Source organism: Lithobates pipiens, unplaced genomic scaffold (genome assembly GCF_037356315.1).
Source record: "Lithobates pipiens isolate NorthernLeopardFrog02 unplaced genomic scaffold, aLitPip1_a1.2 Scaffold_25, whole genome shotgun sequence".
Taxonomy (NCBI): Eukaryota; Metazoa; Chordata; class Amphibia; order Anura; family Ranidae; genus Lithobates; species Lithobates pipiens.
In genome coordinates this window covers 189,364,667-189,388,859 of record NW_027507787.1, presented here as the reverse complement: position 1 = coordinate 189,388,859, position 24,193 = coordinate 189,364,667, and the positions used below count along the sequence as shown (strand labels likewise).

General features: G+C 45.3%; 1 protein-coding gene across 1 annotated transcript in view; it reads left to right on the top strand.

Annotated features, from left to right (window-relative positions):
* PDZD7 (PDZ domain containing 7) overlaps window positions 1-23,573 on the top strand; it is a 108,890-nt gene extending 85,317 nt beyond the window's left edge. The window contains exons 13-15 of the mRNA XM_077455326.1: window positions 6,271-6,885; window positions 19,442-19,542; window positions 23,209-23,573. Coding sequence (XP_077311452.1) covers window positions 6,271-6,885; window positions 19,442-19,542; window positions 23,209-23,361 — 869 coding nt within the window. The 3' untranslated portion in view covers window positions 23,362-23,573. The remainder of the gene's footprint in view (window positions 1-6,270; window positions 6,886-19,441; window positions 19,543-23,208) is intronic.
* Window positions 23,574-24,193: the final 620 nt, after the last annotated feature.

Genomic DNA, 24,193 nt, shown 5'->3' with positions numbered 1-24,193 from the left:
TGGTTGAAAATCATTCAGAAAAATGGCATGGGTAGCCCTCCCTGCCCATTACCAGCCTATTTGGGTCTTGTACGCATATTAAGGGGAACCCCGTACCCATATTAAAAAAAGGAAATGCGTGTGGCCCCCAGGCCCTATATACTCAGAACAGCAGTATACAGGCGGTGCAAACAAGACAGGGACTGTGTAGGTTTGTTGTGTTAAGTTGAATTTGTTTGTAATTTTCAACTTGTACATTTTTAAAGTGTAGCTCCAGTCAAAAAAACTATTTTTAAGCTTTTTGGAAAACATAGGGAAGGGTTATCACCCCTGTATAATTTGTTTTGTCGTCCATCTTTTTTCATCTCACTTGCTGTTGTCTCCTTCCGTTTGCAAGTAGGAGATGTTTGTAAATTGGATGTTTGAAAGTAGGGGCCTGCCCTATATGCTCTGCAGAAATGGCGGAACAAGGTGTTGGTTTTGCCACAACATTGTAAGCCCTCAAAGTTACTCTTGGTGGGCGCTGGAGCGCTCTGCTGTGAACGATTATATCAAGAATTGTAATTACATGCCATTGTTGAACAGTGGTAGAAAAATTGACCTTTGGTGGTTGTGGTGCTGGTGCCACAACACTATAAGTCCTCACAATTACTCTGGGTGGGCACAGGAGCGGGCCTTCCTGTGAAATATTATATCAAGAATTGTAATTACATGTCCCTGTTAAACAGGGGCAGAAAAATTGGGCCGCTGGCACTGGTGTTACGACACTGCAACCTCTTCCATATACTCTAGTTTTATTGCAGGAATTAGCCCTGCTGCAAAGCATTGCATCAAAAATTGTACTTAAACGCCCCTGTTAAACAGGGGCAGAAAAATTGGGCCTTAGGCACTGGTGCTGGTGCCACCACACTCCAACCTCTGCCATATACTCTAGTTTTATTGCAGGAATTAGCCCTACTGCAAAGCATTGCATCAAAAATTGTACTTAAACGCCCCTGTTAAACAGGGGCATAAAAATTGGGCCTTAGGCACTGGTGCTGGTGCCACCACACTCCAACCTCTGCCATATACTCTAGTTTTATTGCAGGAATTAGCCCTGCTGCAAAGCATTGCATCAAAAATTGTAATTAAACGCCCCTGTTAAACAGGGGCAGAAAAATTGGGCCTTAGGCACTGGTGCTGGTGCCACCACACTCCAACCTCTGCCATATACTCTAGTTTTATTGCAGGAATTAGCCCTGCTGCAAAGCATTGCATCAAAAATTGTAATTAAACGCCCCTGTTAAACAGGGGCAGAAAAATTGGGCCTTAGGCACTGGTGCTGGTGCCACCACACTCCAACCTCTGCCATATACTCTAGTTTTATTGCAGGAATTAGCCCTGCTGCAAAGCATTGCATCAAAAATTGTAATTAAACGCCCCTGTTAAACAGGGGCAGAAAAATTGGGCCTTAGGCACTGGTGCTGGTGCCACCACACTCCAACCTCTGCCATATACTCTAGTTTTATTGCAGGAATTAGCCCTGCTGCAAAGCATTGCATCAAAAATTGTAATTAAACGCCCCTGTTAAACAGGGGCAGAAAAATTGGGCTGATGGCATCAACCAGAACCAGAAATGTTCTTCCAACATATCAGCGGAGGAGGAAGAGGATAGACAATCAACATAACAGGACAGTCACTCAGCATCAGCATAGGCAGTCTTGAAGGGATGTGATATTTCAAAAAAAATTAGTCGGTTACATCAGCTTCAGGTGCTTGGTAGCTGTGGGTGATCCAAGACTGATTCATCTTGATGAAGGTCAGTCGATCAACTGATTCGGTGGACAGGCGCACCCTGTGATCGGTAACAAAGCCACCAGCAGCACTGAAGGTGCGTTCCGAAAGAACGCTGGATGCAGGACAGGCCAGTAGCTCAATTGCATACTGTGCAAGCTCTGGCCAGTGATCCATCCTCAAGACCCAGTAAGCCAGAGGATTTTCGGTGGGAAAGGTGTCCAAGTCTGACCTTGCCCCTAGGTATTCCTGCACCATGTAAATTAGACGCTGGCGATGGGTGCTGGAACCAATCATACCTTGGGGCTGCGGACTAAAAAATTGTCTGAAAGCATCAGTCAGACGGCCACCTTCTCCACCGCTCCTTCTGACTGATGCCTCAGCAACACGTTGTCCAGGACCAGGAGTTTGTGACCTCCCAGTCTCTGGGAACGTGTTGCACAGAGCTTTCTGCAAGGCCTCCCGGAGATGTCTCATCCTCTGCTCCCTCTGCGATGGCAAGATAAGGTCGGCAACCTTACCCTTGTACCGTGGATCAAGGAGAGTGGCCAGCCAGTAATGGTCCCTCTCCTTGATCCGAAGAATACGAGGATCCTTCCGCAGGCTTTGCAGGATCAGGGAGGCCATGCAGCGTAGGTTAGCTGAGGCATTCGGTCCGGAGTCCTCTGGGTCACTAAGGACAACATGATCCGCAGCTACCTCCTCCCAGCCACGTACAAGTCCACGTGTTTCTTGGGACTGTAAATCATCCCTATAAGACTGCTGCTGCTGATGCTGATGCTGAGTGCCAGCCTCCACCTCCATGCTGACACAATCATCCTCCTCCTCCTCTTCCTCCTCCTCACCCTCTTCCTGTGTGATGGGTGGCACAGCAGGAACACTGTCTGGATAAAGGGGGCCTTGAGAGGCAAGGAAGTCCTCCTCTTCCTGCCTCTGTTCTGCCTCAAGTGCCCTGTCCATTATTCCATGCAGCGTATGCTCCAAGAGGTGGACAAGAGGTACAGTGTCACTGATGCATGCACTGTCACTGCTCACCATCCTTGTGGCCTCCTCAAACGGTGACAGGACAGTGCATGCATCCCTGATCATGCCCCACTGGCGTGGTGAGAAAAAACCAAGCTCCCCTGACCCTGTCCTGGTGCCGTAGTCGCACAGGTACTCATTGATGGCCCTCTGCTGCGTGTGCAGCCGCTGCAGCATGGCCAATGTTGAGTTCCATCTGGTGGGCATGTCACATATAAGGCGGTTCTTGGGCAGGTTCAACTCCTTTTGGAGCTCAGCCAGCCGAGCACAGGCATTAAATGATCGGCGGAAATGCACACAGACTTTCCTGGCCTGCTTCAGGACATCATGTAAGCCGGGGTACCTGCCCAAGAACCGCTGCACCACCAGGTTAAGGACGTGAGCTCCACCGGGCACATGGGTCAGTTGTCCCTGTCGGAGGGCGGAGAGGAGGTTGGTGCCATTGTCGCAAACCACCATTCCTGGCTTAAGCTGGCGTGGCGTCAACCACCTCTCGGCCTGCCCCTGCAGAGCTGACAAAACATCCGCCCCAGTGTGGCTCCTGTCCCCCAAACAAACCAGCGCAAGCACGGCATGGCATCGTTTTGCCTGCGTACTTGCGTAGCCCCTGGAACGCCTACGGAGCACCGCTGGTTCTGAGGACAGAGCACTGGAAGAGGCCATGGAGGAAGAAGAAGAGGAGGGGGTGGAGGAGAGAGGTGTGTCACAACCAATAGTAGCATTTTGGAGGCGTGGTGGCGGAACAACCTCCAACACTACTGCACCTTGTCCTGCATCCTTCCCAGCAGCCAGAAGAGTGACCCAATGGGCCGTGAAAGACAGGTAACGTCCCTGTCCATGCCTGCTGGACCATGAGTCAGCGGTAATATGCACCTTACCACTGACCGCCCTGTCCAGCGAGGCAAGGACATTGCCTTCCACATGCCGGTAGAGAGCCGGAATCGCCTTCCGTGAGAAAAAGTGGCGTTTGGGGACCTGCCACTGAGGAACCGCACATTGTACAAACTCACGGAAGGGGGCCGAGTCTACCAACTGAAAAGGCAGCAGTTGAAGTGCTAGCAATTTAGCCAAGCTAGCATTCAACCGCTGGGCATGTGGATGGCTGGGAGTAAACTTCTTCCGCCGGTCCAGCAGCTGGGGCAGGGACATTTGCCTGCTATAATCGGATGTGGCTGTACCACTAGCAGAGTTCCCGGAAGCACTTGGCTGTGACACACCTAATTCTACACCTTCATTCCTCTCAGAGCAGGTTTCAGAGAGGACTGAAGGTCTAGTGGGGTTGGAGATGCCAGCAGATGAGGAGCAAGGAGAGGTCCGCTTTGTTCTTTGGTGTGGGTCTTTGAGGTACGCTTGCCAACGAGCTGCATGGCAGGTCAACATATGTCTGGTCAAGCATGTGGTGCCCAAGCGGCTGATGTTTTGGCCACGTGAGATACGCTTGAGACATATGTTGCAAATAGCAGCGGTGCGATCTGATGCACTCGTCTCAAAAAAGGCCCACACCAAAGAACTTTTAGAATAACGCGCAGAGGAAGCGCTCTGCGCAGGCGGAGCTCTGCGGTGTGATTCAGTCGGTGTGCTGCCCCTAAGCTGGCCCCCGGAGGGCATCCTGCCTCGTTGGACATGTGCCTCCTCCTCCTCCTCCTCCCTCCTTCCAGGCACCCACGTGGAGTCAGTGCCCTCATCATCCCCTCCCTCTTCATCGCTGTAGCAAACCTGGCAGTATGCTGCAGCTTGTGGAACATGACTGCCAGATTGCTGTCCTTCTTGAGCATCCCCTCTCTCTGCGCTCACGCTACTGCCTTCCTCTAGCTGAGTGTCATCATCAGAGCCCACCAAACACTGGGCATCCTCCTGGAGCATGTACCCAACACTGTGCTCAAAGAGTTCAGGAGACTCCTCAGGAGGACGTGGTGGGTCTAGGGAAGGAGTCACTGATGATGACATTGAGAGGAGGGAAGACGATGTGTTGGCAGCTGCTTTGCTACTACCCTGAGACTGGGTGAGAGAGGATGAGGAGGATGAAAAGGGCTTGGTCATCCACTCTACCAAGTCGTTGGCATGTTGCGGTTCAACATGTCCAGCTGCAGAAAAGAAGGACAAGCATGTCCCATGGCCACGTGCTGATGACAATGCACCGCGTCCACGACCAGCACTGTTGTCTCTAGACACAGAGCCTGCTTGCCCTCTTTTATCGGCTCGCGCCTGTCTGCCTCTCCTTGCTGGCCTTCCAGACATGGTAATGGCCTGAAGGTAGTTGGGTAAAACAGTAGTTGGGTAGTTTATATTGTGCTGGAGGCACACAACACCCACTAACTCCTGCAGATGCCTTTTTTATAGAACAGCAGAGATAAAGGGGTATATACAGATGTATACTGTGCTGTGCTGGAAGCACACACAACTTCCAATAACTCCTGCAGATGGCAATTGGGCCCAAATAGAGAACAGCTATGTAGGTGGATTATAGCGGTATTTACTGGGTACAGAGCACGCAGACAGCACGCACTATCTCCTGACACTACTGACTGCAAGCTCTATTATTAAAGATGGACCACTAGCTATATAGGTGAGGTGAATATCACGGTGTATACTGCGGTCAGGGCACGCAGACAATAACCAGAAAACAGCAGAGTTAAAGGGGTATATACAGATGTATACTGTGCTGTGCTGGAAGCACACACAACTTTCAATAACTCCTGCAGATGGCAATTGGGCTCAAATAGAGAACAGCTATGTAGGTGGATTATAGCGGTATGTACTGGGTACAGAGCACGCAGACAGCACGCACTATCTCCTAACACTACTGACTGCAAGCTCTATTATTAAAGCTAGATCACTAGCTATATAGGTGAGGTGAATATAGTGGTGTATACTGCGGTCAGGGCACAGACAATAACCACTACACAAGAGCAAGATAGGAAATCAGCCAAAAACGATTGGTGTGTAACTGTGTTGAAGGCACACAGAACACCCACTGCTTCAGATGCCAACACACTACACGAGGCCGCCTCAAAGGCGGCCTTATATAGTGTGGGGAGTGCACTACATAGCCTGAGCTATGATTGGCCACAGGCAGGATGCCTGTGGCCAATCATGGCTCTCCTCGCTGCTGGCGCTGCTATTGGCCAAGCATGCGGGGTCACAGTGCATGCTTAGCCAATCACGAGCCAGCAATGCACTGCGGCACCGCAGTGCATTGTGGTCCGCGCGCGCCACACGAATTTTGACGCGAACGGACCAAGAGTTCGGATTTCGCCGAACGCCCGAACAGCCAATGTTCGAGTCGAACATACATTCGACTCGAACACGAAGCTCATCCCTAGTCCATACTAATGATCAGGAGTCAGTGGGGCCCTGATCATGTGACCACCTGTGATGGCTTATCACAGTGGTCACATGATTTCCAATTCTTCCTGCCCCCCCAAGCTTACTGGGCACAGTGAGACTTTACAGTGCCTGTTTATAGATTTTTCTTTTTTTTCTTCTTTTAATTAGATCATAGAGGAACTTTCCAACTTAAACCAGTAGATGATGTGAACGACAGCAAGTCACTTCCTGGAGAAATGGAGAGGCTACAAGTCTCAGATTCAAATGATGTCAAACGAACATATCCTAAAAACTTTACCCTACTTGAAGATGTGCCAGTCGATTCCTTTGATGCCCAAAATACTACTGTGAAGAAGTCTTCCTCCAGGCCACCACGGCCAAACTGGCTCCTTACTGAACCCATAAAGAGGTCCTCCATGCTCAATGATGGCTCCACATTGGGAACCAGTGACAACAAATCTTTGCCCACAAGAAGTAAAAAGGACCAAAATGTTAAAAGTGAGGATTCTCGAGTGCCTAGAACTACTCGCAGTAAATCGAAAGAAAAAAAGGACGAGGCGTATTCAGTCATAAGCAAGGCTAAGAAATCCAGGCCAATCTTGTCTCAGATCTTCGGAGGGGTCTCTCTGAATCCATCCAACATTGACATCAAGCTAAGGCCTATACGATCAAAAAGCAATCTCCTAGAACCGGAGCAGGTTTCACAGAATGGCTTTAGAGAGGACAAAGAGGAGGAGTATGAGCTGGTGACTGTGACAATCTCAAAAACTAAACAGTCTTTAGGTGAGCTGAAGAACAACTATTGTAAACAATATTGTGTTCTGATTGCTGTATGTGTTTAAAGTATGTACTTTTTAGTTTTAAGCGGCACTGATGGGCACCGATGATGTGGCACCAACTAAGTGGCACTGATATGTGGCACGGATAGGTGGCACTGATATGCAACACAGGCACTGATAGGTGGCACAAATAGGCACTGATAGGTGGCTCGGATGGGCATGGATAGGCGGCACGGATGGGCATGGATAGGCGGCACAGATGGGTATGAATAGGCGGCACAGAGGAGCATAGATGGGCACTGATAGGCGGCACGGATAGGCACTGATAGGTGGCATTGTAGTGTAAAGTATTGTACGGGTGGATGCCAACCAGTGCCAAACAATAATGCATGCCAATCAGTGATGCGCATTTTGGGCACTGATTGGCATCCATTGTGGGCACTGATTGGCATCCCTGGTGGTCTAGGGTGGCATACCTGGTGTTGGGCTTCCCTGGTGGTCTGGTGGCGTCCCTGGTGGTCCAGTGTGGGCTGCGCTGATAATCGATCGGCTCTCCTCTACTCGCGTCTGACAGACACAAGTGAGGAAAAGCTGATCACCGGCTCTTCCTATTTACACTGTGATCAGCCGTGATTTGACACGGCTGATCACGTGGTAAAGAGTCTCCGTCAGAGACTCTTTACCGAGATCGTAGTTGCGGTGTGTCAGACTGACACACCGCAACAATGATCGCCGTGATGCGCGCCGCGGCTTAATATCCTGATCATGTCATATGACGTCTAGTCAGGATATTGAAACCACTTTGCCGCTGTCATTCTGCTATATGGCGGGCAGCAAGTGGTTAAAGGGATTCTGTAGAAGGCGAGAGAAGACATGGGCAACAATAAAACACATTTACTAGTAGGGTGAGAAAGGTGAAGATTCTCTGTCAGGATCGTATTGTTATCTGTGTCTCCTTGAGGGAGATGTCCAGGTGATTGACAGAAAGAGGAATTTGCTTTTGAGTACACAGAGATCACGGAAAGGCGTTCTAACCCTTTTTTATGGTATCCAAAATAAAAGATTTGAAGTTGAGTGCTGCCTAATAGTGATGGACGAACGTTTCGCCCGGCGGTCGTTTCGCGGCGAATTTCCGACATTCGCGGTCCGCACGTTCGAACGCCTTTTTCCGTCGTTCGCCGCGGCGGACTTACGTGTTTAATGTATACAAGAACTTTAACCTTTGGTGACACGTTTATCATGTGATACAGGACAGCCAATTGAGACATGACAGCACATGGACACTTGGACATTCCCCCTAACCTATAAATACACCCGATCCGGTGGCCATTTTACATTCTTTCTTCTGTTACGATAGGGACAGGTTCCTGTGTGGAGTAGGGAGAGATAAACCACTAGCTATTTGGTACACAAAAGTTCTTTTCAGGACTGGTATAGGTGTTAGGTGTTGATAGGTTTGCTGTGCTGCTGATTCTTGCAGCAGCCTGAGTGTCTTTTGTTAGTTTAGAGAAAGGGAAAGGACGGTGTATGCTACAGGGACAGCCAGATTAGTCTTTCATCATCATCATCATCATCATCATCATTAGCTGTTACTATCAAGGTCCACAAAAGAGCTGTTCCAGTAACCACTAATCGTTCTCTTTTTTTGCCAATTTGTATAGGGACAGGAAGGAAGCAGTGTTGTCAGGCAGTGAGGGTAATTTTAAAGACTTGCTGTTATTATTAGTTCCACAAAGGTTCTTTTCAGGACTGGTATCAGTGGTACAGTAATAGGCTTGTACATGTATAATATTCTTTCTTCCAAATATAGAAAGGATATTATACTTGACTGCTGCCCTTCTGCTGCAGTCTGCTAAACATTCACAACTCACTTGTTCCACAAAAGTTCTTATAAGGACTGGTAACTTGGTATAGGGTGCTACGGTACATAGGCTTGAGTGCGGTACAGTCTGCTGTTCTGTAAGGACCGCTATCGGTCCACAATAGATAGGGTTGACGTGCACCACTGCTGACCGCTGCCCTATACTGCAGCAGTCCTTCAGCGGTATAGGGACTGACGTACAGTCTGCTCACTTCCTTGACCCAAAAAAGCACACCGTACTATATGCCCCTACCCTCCTCTTTGAAGAGGTTGAGCGGTGTCATATTTCTACTGGGGCTGCTTATGATATCCCTGTGCTGTGCTGACTTCCTCCTGGGGGTTCTTATTATGAAGGGATCACACTATCCCTGTGCTGTGCTGACTTCCTCCTGGGGGTTCTTATTATGAGGGGATCACACCATCCCTGTGCTGTGCTGACTTCCTCCTGGGGCTGCTTACGGTGCTGCTGTCAGTGCTGTATGTCACGGTGCTGCTGTCAGCGCTGTATGTCACGGTGCTGCTGTCAGCGCTGTATGTCACGGTGCTGCTGTCAGCGCTGTATGTCACGGTGCTGCTGTCAGCGCTGTATGTCACGGTGCTGCTGTCAGCGCTGTATGTCACGGTGCTGCTGTCAGTGCTCTGTATTACGGTGCTGCTGTCAGATGCCTCTATCACGGTGCATGTGTCATTCCGGTATGTCACGCTGCTGGTGATCATCTCCTGCACCCTCTTCTTTGCCTACCCTGGTCCCTGACCTTCCCTCTCCTCCATTGCCTTCATTAGCTCCATAGTCCTGAATTGTTAGAACAATTTCCCAAATAAAATAAAAATGCTTGTAGTTATCGATCCCAAATTCACCTCATACATGTATTATGTCATTGTCCAGATGGTGGGACTACGTTTTACCCCCTAATAATTACCACGTGGCCGCAAATTCGACATGAAGGTTTGCAAAGTTCGCCTCCCATTGAAGTCAATGGGGCCCGCGGCGAACGTTCGGTTTCGCGAACGTTTGGGTCCGTTCGCATTTCGCTTTCGTGAAACGTCCCGTCGGAAGTTCGTCCATCACTACTGCCTAATTTTTTTTTTTTTTTCACATTTTAATTTTTTGTGTCTACATGCACTGTCCATGCAGTGCAAGCTGTTCAGCAGAAGTGACAGTAACCAAAATCAAAACAAACTGTAACCATCAGTATTTCGATCATGTTAAACATTTACTGTTATTAAGCAACAGCACAAGGGCTCATGCACACTGCAGCTCAAAGAAGTTTAAAGAAGCGGCTCCTACAGACTTTTGAGCTCTTGTTTTTTTCTGCCTAGATACTCCCCTCCAGTGGTAGCCAATGGGGGTTATTTACGAAAGGCAAATCCACTTTGCACTACAAGTGCACTTGGAAGTGAAATCACTATAGATCTGAGCGGGACATGCAAGGAAAATAAACAGCATTTTAGCTTGCACATGATTGGATGATAAAATCAGCAGAGCTTCCACTCATTTCAGAGCTTCCCCTCAGATTTACACTCACTTTGCACTGAAAGTGCACTTGGAAGTGCAGTAGATTTGCGTTTCGTAAATAACCCCCTATGTGTCCACCCATGCACACTAGGGATTTTTCAGGCATATATTCCTACAGGCAGGAAAAAAAAAAAGCACCAAACTCAGATTTTTGAGAGGAGCTAGTGTCCCGGAAAGCTCAAAAACTTACGAAACTTGCAAAATCAGAGGTTAAAAAAATACTATCTAGGAGGGTTTGTGAAAAAAAAAAAAAAAATAACGCTTAAGCTCAAAAAAGCTTGAAAGAGCTCAACAAAAACACGAGAAAGAGTGCAAAAAAGAACAAGCCTTTTTCAAGCTTTCAAGCCCCATACACACTAGGGCTGCAACTAACGATTATTTTCATAATTGATGATTAGGGATGAGCCGAACACCCCCCTGTTCGGTTCGCACCAGAACCTGCGAACAGACCTAAACTTCGTGTGAACTTTAGAACCCTATTAACCACTTAATAACCGGCCTATAGCCGATTAACGGCTATAGGTCGGTTTGCTATCTCTAAGAGGCCGTTAATTAACGGCCTCCCGGAGAATCGTTCGTGCGCGCCCCCCTGGGGCGCGCACGCCGGAACATCCGTGCTCGCCGAGTTCACGGGACCCGGCGCAACACGGATCGCGGTAAAGGACCAATGGCAGCGGTCCTTTACCACGTGATCGCTCCGTCCAATGACGGAGCGATCACAAATGTAAACAATTCGGCTTGCCGGGTCAAGCTAAGGTCATCAGTCTCCTCTCCTCACACCGATGCAGCGTGAGAGGAGAGGAGAACATCCCAGTGAAAATAAAAGATAACCGTGAGTGCCCAGCAGTGCCCAGCAGTGCCCAAATAGTGCCAGAACAGTGCCAGAACAGTGCCAGACCAGTGACAGACCAGTGCCATCTATCACCTGTGCCACATCTGTGCCACCTGTGCGACCTGTGCCACCTTTGCCACCTCTGTGCCACCTCTGTGCCACCTCTGTGCCACCTCTGTGCCAGCAGAGCCACCCCAGTGCCACCCCAGTGCATACCAGTGCATACCAGTGCCACTACAGTGCATACCAGTGCCATACCAGTGCCACACCAGTGCCACACCAGTGCCACCTGTGCCCATCAGTGCCACCTGTGCCCATCAGTGCCACCTGTGCCCATCAGTGCCACCTGTGCCCATCAGTGCCATCTGTGCCCATCAGTGCTCATCTGCGCCACTGCAGTGCCACATCAGTGCCGTCTGTGCCCACCAGTGCCGCCTGTGCCCACCAGTGCCGCCTGTGCCCACCAGTGCCGCCTGTGCCCACCAGTGCCATCTGTGTGCTAATCAGTGCCACCAGAGCCACACCAGTGTCACCAAAGTCACTATAGTGCCCATCAGTGCCACCTGTGCCCATCAGTGCCACCTGCGCCCATCAGTGCCACCTGCGCCCATCAGTGCCACCTGTGCCACTGCAGTGCCCCATCAGTGCCGCCTGTGTCCATCAGTGCCGCCTGTGTCCATCAGTGGCGCCTGTGTCCATCAGTGCCCACCTGTGCCCATCAGTGCCCACCTGGGTGTTAGCTTTCCAAAATGGGGTCACTTTGTGGGCGTTTCTATTGTCCTGGTGCTCCAGGGCCTTCATAAGTGTAATAGGTGGTTGAGGTATTAGATGTGTAATTTATGCTCCTAGAACGCCTGAAGTTGCTACTTCAATGTTGGACTTGTGTATGTGGCCAGGCTGTGTAAAAGTCTAACACATGTGGTATCACCGTACTCAGGAGGAGCAGCAGAATGTATTTTGGGGTTTCATTTGTGGAATGTATATGCCGTGTGAGAGAAATAGCCTGGTAAAATGACAATTTGGTGTGAAAAAAAATTAAAATAAAAAAAATCTTTATTTTGCAAAGAATTGTGGGAAAAAATTACAACTTCAAAAAACTAACCGTGCCACGTACTAAATACCTTGGAATGTCTACTTTCCAAAAAGGGGTCATTTGGGGGGTTTTTGTACATTACTGGCTTGTTAGGGTCTCCAGAAATGAGATAGACTGTCAGTACATCAGCTGTGATCAAATTGATACATTTTCAGTGATTGGCACCATAGCTTGTAGACCCTATAACTTTCACGCAGAATAAATAATATCCACTAATTTGGGTTATTTTTACTAAAGACATTTAGCAGTATACATTTTTGGCCAAATTTATGAAGAAAAATTACTTATTTGCAAAAAATTTTAATAGAAATAAAGAAAAATGCTTTTTTTTACAAAATTTTCGGTATTTTTTCATTAATAGCACAAAAAATAAAAAACGCAGAGGTGATCAAATACCACCAAAAGAAAGCTCTATTTGTGGGAAAAAAAGGACGAAAATTTCAGATGGGTACAGTGTTGCATGACCGAGTAATTGTCATTCAAATTGTGAGAGCACTGAAAGCTGAAAATTGGTCTGGTTATTAAGGGTGTTTAAGTGCCCAGTGGTCAAGTGGTTAAAGTCTATGGGACTCGAACGTTCACAATCTAAAGTGCTCATTTTAAAGGGTAATATGCAGGTTACTGTCCTAAAAAGTGTTTGGGGACCTGGGTCCTGCCCCAGGGGACATGGATCAATGCAAAAAAAGTTTTAAAAACGGCCGTTTTTTCAGGAGCAGTGATTTTAATAATGATTAAAGTGAAACAATAAAAGTGTAATATTCCTTTAAATTTCGTAGCTGGGGGGTATCTATAGTATGGTGAAAAATGTAGTGCAAGCGCTCAACCTGTATACACTTCTTATAGTGCTACAAAGTGATATAAATTCAAATGTATATATAAAATAACCCAAAAAGCAAAAGTGAATGCAATATTATACAGGTACAAAATATAAACATATATATAGTGACTTATATGTGTGTATATATGACAAAAAATGGTGATTAATAGGATATTATATCCCAAAAAAGAAAGAAAACAGTGACTGTGAATATCTGTAAACACTAATCACAGTGATGAAGTCTATAAATAGATATATAGTCCAAAGCAATCATGCAAAGTGCCAATATCAGCCAGGGTTCTGTAATGTTGTGACCGAAGAGAACAATATTTCACCATGTGACGATCCCACCACCGTATAGAGTGCAGGCTTACCGGATCTATATGACCCTAGCAGACATACGCCTTAAGGGTCAATCACAGCTTGCGATCCCAAAAAAAGGTCTCAAGAATTGGATGTATCAGTCATATCATATACGATCCCACCAGATCCCAGCAGGTGGCTAGATGTGGTCAATATTCCTCATGTGCATGTACAAATCCAACAACGACTCATAGGTAGGCATAAAGGATGAGAAGACGGAGCCAACATAGCATAATAACGTTTTTTAAAAAGTGAGATGAAAATGGCAGTAGCGGAGTCCTCCCGACGCGTTTCGACCCACCGGTCATCATCTGGGGTGGGCCACCCCAGATGATGACCGGTGGGTCGAAACGCATCGGGAGGACTCCGCTACTGCCATTTTCATCTCTCTGACACGCTTGATTGTTCTTCCTGAAATGTGAGTTTTAGTAAAAAAAATTTTTATTAAAGTTTTTTAAAAAACGTTATTATGCTATGTTGGCTCCGTCTTCTCATCCTTTATGCCTACCTATGAGTCGTTGTTGGATTTGTACATGCACATGAGGAATATTGACCACATCTAGCCACCTGCTGGGATCTGGTGGGATCGTATATGATATGACTGATACATCCAATTCTTGAGACCATTTTTTGGGATCGCAAGCTGTGATTGACCCTTAAGGCGTATGTCTGCTAGGGTCATATAGATCCGGTAAGCCTGCACTCTATACGGTGGTGGGATCGTCACATGGTGAAATATTGTTCTCTTCGGTCACAACATTACAGAACCCTGGCTGATATTGGCACTTTGCACGATTGCTTTGGACTATATATCTATTTATAGACTTCATCACTGTGATTAGTGTTTACAGATATTCACAGTCACTGTTTTCTTTCTTTTTTGGGATATAATATCCTATTAATCACCATTTTTTGTCATATATACACACATATAAGTCACTATATATATGTTTATATTTTGTACCTGTATAATATTGCATTCACTTTTGCTTTTTGGGTTATTTTATATATACATTTGAATTTATATCACTTTGTAGCACTATAAGAAGTGTATACAGGTTGAGCGCTTGCACTACATTTTTCACCGATTTCTCAGCTAAAAAATCCCTAGTTTTAGCGTGCTGGCTGCTAACCATACACACTTCTTGTTATTTTTTCATTTTCTTTTGCGCAATATTGTTGGTGTATACTCTCTTCTTTGGTATCTATAGTATGCCTGTGAAGGGGCGCATGTTTCTGGTGCTTAGAACTGTCCCTGCACAAAGTGTCATTTGTGCAGGAAAAAAAGTCTTTTAAAATCACTTGCGGCTAAATTGTCGGGTCTCCGTAATACAGAGAACACTCAATGAGTGTTCTCTGTATTAGCCGACAATTCATTCATTCATTGATTAAAAAAAAAAAAAAGCGTGGGGGTTCCCCTAAATTCAATTACCAGGCCCTTCAGGTCTGATATGGATATTAAGGGGAACCCCGCATCAAATTTTAAAAAAAATTGACGTGGGGGTCCCCCTAAAAATCCATATCAGACCCTTTATCCGAGCACGCAACCTGGCAGGCCGCAGAAAAAGAGGGGGGGACGAGAGAGCGGCCCCCCCTCCCTCCTGAACCGTACCCGGCCACATACCCTCAACATTGGGAGGATGCTTTGGGGGTCTGTGACCCCTCAAAGCACCTTGTCCCCATGTTGATAAGGACAAGGGCCTCATCCTCACAACCCTGGCCGTTGGTTGTGAGGGTCTGCGGGCAGGGGGCTTATCAGAATCTGGAAGCCCCCTTTAACAAGGGGACCCCCAGATCTCGGCCCCCCCCCTGTTTGAAATGGTAAGGGGGTACAAAAGTACCCCTACCATTTCACAAAGAAAGTGTCAAAATGGTTAAATAAGACCAACACACTTTTGAAAAATTCCTTTATTAAAAATGAAAAAAATAAAAAAAAGATTCCAGCGGTGCTAATCCACTCTTGCTATCCAGCGACGGATCTCCGGGGTCCAGCGATGGATGATCATATCCAGCGACGGGGGATCTCTCAGTCTAGCGCTGTCCATACATCCTTCTTCTGTCTCCACTCCGGAGACACTGCAGAGAGCCCAGCGCTGACGTTTCTTATATTAGGAGGGCGGGGCCACCCGTCACCTGACCCCGCCCCTCTGACGCTGGAGAGGGAAGCCATGGGTTCCCCAGTGACGTGTGGGTGACCCCGCCCCCTCTGATGTAACGCAGGTTTCCATTACATCAGAGGGGGCGGGGTCACCCACACGTCACTGGGGAACCCCTGGCTTCCTTCACCAGCGTCAGAGGGGGCGGGGTCAGGTGACGGGTGGCCCCGCCCTCCTAATATAAGAAACGTCAGCGCTGGGCTCTCTGCAGTGTCTCCGGAGTGGAGACAGAAGAAGGATGTATGGACAGCGCTGGACTGAGAGATCCCCCGTCGCTGGATATGATCATCCATCGCTGGACCCCGGAGATCCGTCGCTGGATAGCAAGAGTGGATTAGCACCGCTGGAATCTTTTTTTTATTTTTTTCATTTTTAATAAAGGAATTTTTCAAAAGTGTGTTTGTCTTATTTAACCATTTTGACACTTTCTTTGTGAAATGGTAGGGGTACTTTTGTACCCCCTTACCATTTCAAACAGGGGGGGGCCGGGATCTGGGGGTCCCCTTGTTAAAGGGGGCTTCCAGATTCTGATAAGCCCCCCGCCCGCAGACCCTCACAACCAACGGCCAGGGTTGTGAGGATGAGGCCCTTGTCCTTATCAACATGGGGACAAGGTGCTTTGAGGGGTCACAGACCCCCAAAGCATCCTCCCAATGTTGAGGGTATGTGGCCTGGTACGGTTCAGGAGGGAGGGGGGGCCGCTCTCTCGTCCCCCCCTCTTTTCCTGCAGCCTGCCAGGTTGCGTGCTCGGATAAAGGGTCTGATATGGATTTTTAGGGGGACCCCCACATAAATTTTTTTTAAAATTTGATGCGGGGTTCCCCTTAATATCCATATCAGACCTGAAGGGTCTGGTATGGATATTTGGGGGGACCCCCACGTCAATTTTTTTTAAAATTTGACACGGGGTTCCCCTTAATATCCATGTCAGACCTGAAGGGCCTGGTAATTGAATTTAGGGGAACCCCCACGCTTTTTTTTTTTAATCAATGAATGAATGAATTGTCGGCTAATACAGAGAACACTCATTGAGTGTTCTCTGTATTACGGAGACCCGACAATTTAGCCGCAAGTGATTTTAAAAGACTTTTTTTCCTGCACAAATGACACTTTGTGCAGGGACAGTTCTAAGCACCAGAAACATGCGCCCCTTCACAGGCATACTATAGATACCCCCCAGCTACGAAATTTAAAGGAATATTACACTTTTATTGTTTCACTTTAATCATTATTAAAATCACTGCTCCTGAAAAAACGGCCATTTTTAAAACTTTTTTTTGCATTGATCCATGTCCCCTGGGGCAGGACCCGGGTCCCCAAACACTTTTTAGGACAGTAACCTGCATATTACCCTTTAAAATGAGCACTTTAGATTTCTCCCATAGACTTGTATAGGGTGTTCCGGCTTTTCGAATTTGCTGCGAACAGCCCAAATTGTTCACTGTTCGCTGAACAGGCGAACAGGCAATGTTCGAGTCGAACATGAGTTCGACTCGAACTCGAAGCTCATCCCTATTGATGATAGTTGACCGATTATTGTTTCGATTAATCGGTTCATAGTCTTAAGAAAAAGTGTGGTATAATTTAGCTAATATGTAAAGTTTAAAAAAAAGGCAATTTATTCTTAAATATCTCAGTATATACAGTATACTTACCATATAGTTGGTTATTTTTTTTTACCACTGCATACAATTAGAGGAGATATACTGTATATACTATTAGCGGAGATATACTGTATATACAACCATTAGAGGAGATATACTGTATATACTATTAGAGGAGATATACTGTATATACTATTAGCGGAGATATACTGTATATACAACCATTAGAGGAGATATACTGTATATACTATTAGCGGATATGTACTGTATATACCACTATTAGAGGAGATATACTGTATATACTATTAGAGGAGATATACTGTATATACTATTAGCGGAGATATACTGTATATACAACCATTAGAGGAGATATACTGTATATACTATTAGCGGATATGTACTGTATATACCACTATTAGAGGAGATATACTGTATATACTATTAGAGGATATATACTGTATATACTATTAAAGTGTGAATCTGGTAAATATCAGACTCAGAGATCAAATGTTTTCTAAATACCCAGCGGCTGAAAAAAGTACAGATGTGAACGTGTCCCATAGGAAACCATGTAAATGAACTGTAGTGCGTTTCTGTAAAAAGCACCAAAAAACACATAGATATGAACCAGGCCTAAGACGTTTAGTAACATAATGGGGTTAACCACTTACAGACCGGACCATTTTGCTGGTCAAAGACCAGACCACTTTTTGCAAATCGGCACTGCGTCGTTTTAACTGACAATTGCGCGGTCGTGCAACATGGCTCCCAAACAAAATTGACGTCCTTTTTTCCCACAAATAGAGCTTTCATTTGGTGGTATTTGATCACCCCTGCGGTTTTTATTTTTTGCGCTATAAACAAAAATAGAGCGAGAATTTTGAAAAAAACGCATTATTTTTTACTTTTTGTTATAATAAATATCCCCCAAAAACATATCAAAAAACATTTTTTTCCCTCAGTTTAGGCCGATACGTATTCTTTTACATATTTTTGGTAAAAAAATCGCAATAAGCGATTATTGATTGGTTTGCGCAAAAGTTATAGCGTTTACAAAATAGGGATAGTTTTATAGCATTTGTATTAATAATTTTTTATTATTTTTTTTTTACTAGTAATGGCGGCGATCAGCGATTTTTATTGTGACTGCGACATTGTGGGGGACCCATCGGACATTTTTGACACATTTTTGGGACCATTGTCATTTATACAGTAATCACTGCTATATAAATGCAGTGATTCCTGTGTAAATGACACTGGCAGTGAAGGGGTTAACCAGTGGGTGGCAGTGTAGGGGTTAAGTGTTCCTAGGGGCGTGTTACTAACTGTGGGGGGGTTGGGCTTTCATTTAGTGAACACTGATCTCTGCTCCAATCACATGGAGCAGAGATCAGCGTCAGTAGTTGCTAGGCAGAATAGAGAAATGCTGTTTACACGGCATTTCCTCCATTCAGCCGTCCCGTGAGACGATCGCGGGGATGCCCGCGGCGATCGAGTCCGCGGGTCCCGCGACCGGACTCACGGGGGTCCCGACCAGCGCGGGAGCGCGCCACCGGCGGCGCGCTCCCGATGGCAGGGCAGCATTGAATATTGGACGTACCTGTACGCCAATATGCCTGCCCGTGCCATTCTGTCGACGTACATCGTCGTGCGCTGGTCGGGAACCGGTTAAAGAACTAAAATTAACCCTTTATAGTACAAAAAAAAAAGCAGATAATCAGTACTGTAAAGGGGTATTTTTTTTACTGAAGAACTGTGAAAGTAATATTTACAGTAGGGATTATTTGCTCTTTTTGTACTATAAAGGGCTCATTTTAGTTTTTTTAACCCCATTATGTTACTGGCCGATTAATCGATTATGAAAATAGTAATCGATTAATTTCATAATCGATTAGTTGTTTCAGCCCTAATACCCACTATCAGTTTTTCTGCTGAGTTTTTCCTTCAGAGTTACCAAAACCATGTAGTAGAAGGACCTGCCTGATTGCATACAAATTGAAACTCCTAAGGTTTGACCTCATATTATATGGTTTTGGTAAATCTGAAGGAAAAACTCAGCAGAAAAACTGATAGTGTGTACGGGGCATTATGGGCAGAAAGAAAAGATCAAAAGCAGTTTTTTTTTTTTTGATCAGCAGTGTGCATGAGCCCCAGTAGTCAGTGGTGCAACGGAACTCATAGCAGCTGGTCAGGAATAGGGTGTTAGTACATGTCATCAACTAACACAAAGGCAGCAATTATTTACTCATCTGGCAAGTCAGCGATAAAGCATTCATCCACCTATAAAGTTATTTTCCACGTGCTCCGATTTATTTCAGGAATCAGCATATCCGGAGGAATTGAATCCAAAATACAACCAATGGTGAAAATTGAAAAGATCTTTCCTGGAGGAGCAGCCTTTCTTAGCGGAGAACTCCAGGTATTATTTCTGTCTTGACCCTTAAAAAAAAGTGAACAACATTGCACCCAAACAGAAATCCCTTTTTATTGAATAACAATTGACTACAGCAATGTTAATTTCCCATTAAGTACAGCTTGTCCCACACCCAAAGCTCTGACAGTGATCTGTACGCTAGAACCAAGCACTCGTCATTGGCCGGCCAGTGGTGAATATATAGTTCTGCAGGTACATGGAAGTAAGTGCTTAGTTCTAGCATGGACATCACTGCCAGTGCCATGGGTCCAGTGGTCATCTAAGTCAGTGTTTCTCAACTGCAGTCCTCAAGGCATCCCAACGGGTCATGTTTTCAGGATTTCACTCAGATGAAACGGCTGTGGTAATTACTAAGGCAGTAAAACTGATCAAATCACCTGTGCAAAATAATGGAAAGCCTGAAAACACGACCTGTCGGAGCGCCTTGAGGACTGGAGTTGAGAAACTCTGATCTAAGTAACTATTGACATTGGTTCAGTTTTAGTGCCCCCTTATATTGGTGGTTGGTTGTAGGACACTATGCTGTCACCCCCTGTCTGCACATCAGTTCACGAGCCAATGGTGACTGTATGGTGCCAGCACAGACATTTGCAGTTAACAGTAAAAACTGTAAAAAAAAAAAAAAAAATGCTATCCGTGTTTCTTGTTCCATGTTTTTTCCTGGCTTCCTAGACACCCACCAAAGAGGCTAGTTGGTCTTCCAAGTTGCAAGACATTTTTTATATCATTATATAATGCTTCGGTTATGGTAACTTGACATTTATGTACAGTATCTCACAAAAGTAAGTGCACCCCTCACATTTATGTAAATATTTTATTATATCTTTTCTTGTGAGACCACTGAAGAAATGACACTTTGCTACAATGTAAAGTAGTGAGTGTACAGCTTGTATAATTGAAATTTGCTGTCCCCTCAAAATAACTCAACACACAGCCATTAATGTATAAACAGCTGGCAACAAAAGTGAGTACACCCCAAAGTGAAAATGTCCAAATTGGGATCAAAGTGTTAATATTTTGTGTGGCCATCATTATTTTCCAGCACTGCTTTAACCCTTTTGGGCATGGAGTTCACCAGAGCTTCACAGGCTGCCACTGGAGTCCTCTTCCAGTCCTCCATGATGACATAATGGAGCTGGTGGATGTTAGAGACCTTGTGCTCCTCCACCTTCCATTTGAGGATGCCCCACAGATGCTCAATAAGGTTTAGGTCTGGAGACATGCTTGGCCAGTCCATCGCCTTTACCCTCAGCTCCTATAGCAAGGCAGTGGTCGTCTTTGAGGTGTGTTTGGAGTCATTATCATGTTTATATACTGCTGCGGCCCAGTCTCTGAAGGGAGGGGATCATGCTCTGATTCAGTATGTCACAGTACATTCTGGCATTCATAGTTCCCTCAATGAACTGTAGCTCCCCAGTGCGGGCAGCACTCATACAGCCCCAGACCATGACACTCCAACCACCATGCTTGACTGTAGGCAAGACACACTTGTCTTTGTACTCCTTACCTGGTTGCCGCCACACATGCTTGACACCATCTGAACCAAATAAAGTTTATCTTGGTCTCATCAGACCACAGGACATAGTTCCAGTAATCCATGTCCTTAGTCTGCTTGTCTACAGCAAACTGTTTGCGGTCTTTCTTTTGCATCATCTTTAGAAGAAACTTCCTTCTGGTACAACAGCCATGTAGACTAATTTGATGCAGTTGGCGGCGTATGGTCTGAGCACTGACAGGCTGACCCGCCCACTCCTTCAACCTCTGCAGCAATGCTGGCAGCACTCATACGTCTATTTCCCAATGACAACATCTGGATATCATGCTGAGCACGTGCACTCAACTTCTTTGGTCAACCATGGCGAGGCCTGTTCTGAGTGGAACCTGTCCTGTTAAACTACTTTATGGTCTTGGCCACCCTGCTGCAGCTCAGTTTCCGGGTCTTTACAATTTTCTTATAGCCTAGGCCATCTTTATGTATAGCAACAATTCTTTTTTGCAGATCCTCAGAGTTCTTTTCCATGAGGTGCCATGTTGAACTTCCAGAGACCAGTATGAGCGAATGAGAGCTATAACACCAAATTTAACACATCTGCTACCCATTCATACCTAAGACCTTGTAACAATAACGAGTCGCATGACATTGGGGCGGAAAATGACTAATTTGGACATTTTCACTTAGGGGGGTACTCACTTTTGTTGCCAGCGGTTTAGACATTAATGGCTGTGTGTTGAGTTATTTTGAGGGGACAGCAAATTTACACTGTTATACAAGCTGTACAGTCACTACTTTACATTGTAGCAAAGTGTAATTTCTTCAGTGTTGTCACATGAAATGATATAATAAAATATTTACAAAAATGTGAAGGGTGTACTCATGTTTGTCAGATACTGTGTCTATGTTCAGTATTATCAGGATTAATAAAGGGCCAATAGTTTGTACAGCTCTTTGCAAAATAAAACAGGACAGTACAGTTCAATACAAGATGGTTAGGAGGGTCCTGCTTGCAAGAGCCACCAGTGTTCACAAGCATTCATTTGCATTGAATGCATGTAAAAATTGTTTGAAAAGTAATTAAAAATAAAGTCATAATCTGCTGCTATGATGCTGAGCACAAAATATATGGTATACTGTATTATGTTGTATTCTTAATAACATGGAAGTAGAAGGTGCTTTTAAGTGTGCATGTCTGCCTTGGAATTATACAGTAACGGTTGGCATAATAATCAGCAGACTGGGCAGATTGAACCAACAGTCAACAAACAGTGACTGTATAGGTACACCATAGACGTTACTGTCAAAATGAGCAGCACAGCAACCAATAGTTGAGTAACAATTGACACTGTAATAGGTAGCAGGAAAATTATATTAAACATAGCAGGGCATTTTACCACTTACCACCAATTTAGAGGGTTACTTTAAACTATATATATAAAATAACAGTTGTGATCAAATTACATCCCACCTTTAATGCTATAGCTGTGTCCCCGTCGACAAAGGCATCTCTGAATGGTCCAAGTCTCTCTATTCTTACCCCCTTGCTCCCTCCATTACCCACCTCTACTCCTCCTCCTCTCTGCTGTTCCTTTATCTCGTATCCCTTTTTAGGTACAGGCATACCCCGCTTTTAAGTACACAATGGGGTTTATTTACTAAAGCTGGAAAGTGAAAAATTAGGCTTCCCTCTGCATAGAAACCAATGAGCTTCCAGGTTTTATTAGCAAAGCTTAATTGAACAAGCTGGGGTTAGAAGCTCATTGGTTTCTATGCAGAAGTGAGCCTGATTTTGCACTTTCCAGCTTTAGTAAATAAACCCCATTGTGTACTTAAAAGTGGGGTATGCCTGTATTGCTTAAAAACTGTAGACATGCTGTACTTACAAAGCATGTATGCCATATGTCTATATACTGTATATAGTCAAATAGAATGTATAGCTGAACGGTATGCTCTTGCACTTATATGTAGTTATCTAAATAGATTCATTGTCACTCCACTCTTCTTTTTCCCCGGAATTGTGTATGCACTGCAAACATGGACATAGTGTACACTTACCTGTATAGTGTAAGTGCTAAACCTACCTTTTGTATTCAAAATTCAATAAACTTTACCCTTTAAAAAAAGTACTAACACCATTTTTTTTTTTTTTAATATAGGCAGGCTATGAGCTGGTCTCTGTGGACGGGGAAACCGTGCAGAACGTAACACACCAGCGGGCAGTGGACGTCATTCGGCAGTCCTACAGCAACAAACAGAAGGAGCCAATGGAACTTGTTGTTAAAATTCCAAAGAAAAGCGAGAAACAATAACGTTCTACTTTTCATACTGCTCTGTCACTTGCATTTAAAGCTTCTATAAATGTAAGAATGATGACTTACCAATTATTCGGTCCACTCCTGATATCAGTGCTGTATGTTTTCGCTGCAAGTGCCTAATGAAACTCTCTCCGTCTTCCTCGTGCTTCCTGGCAGTCTGAACTAAGCTACACTTGATCACATGTATATAGAACACACCAGAAGAAAGCCCATGCTTTTATTTTTGTTACCTATGTATATAATGTAATGTTCTTTTTTAGACTGTAACAATAAAGTTTTTATTGCACTAAAATACAATTACGCGACTTCCTCTCAACCAGGATTGAGCATAAATACTCAAAATGAGATGTTGAAAGAAAATAGTTCATCTGAAACATTTCTGCATTTTCCGAGTACCAAATTTTGAGTTACAAAATTGAGTTCCATTTGCGTTAATTTTGAGCAAAGGAGCACTAGCAAGGTTAGTATTAGGGTTTGAGGGTGGGGTCTTTATAAAGACATTGCAACTTTGTCCTTAATGGACAAGGTGACAGTGTCCCTTTAAGTCACTACAGACTTAAAGGGACACTGTCACCTTGCCCATTAAGGACAAATTTGCAATGCCTTTATAAAGACCCCACGCTGAACCCGTAATACTAACTGTCCGTTTTCAACGGGGAGTTCTTCTAGAGGGATTAACTTGTCTGCTGGCATGTGTATCCTAACACTGGTTCCCTTTCCTCGTAGGAATCGGGCATTGGCAAATAGAAGTGTGCTTATACGCAAACTGGCACGCAAACACAAGTCGGCGCACATTCCCGTGCACCTCGTGTTTGTGCGCACCCGT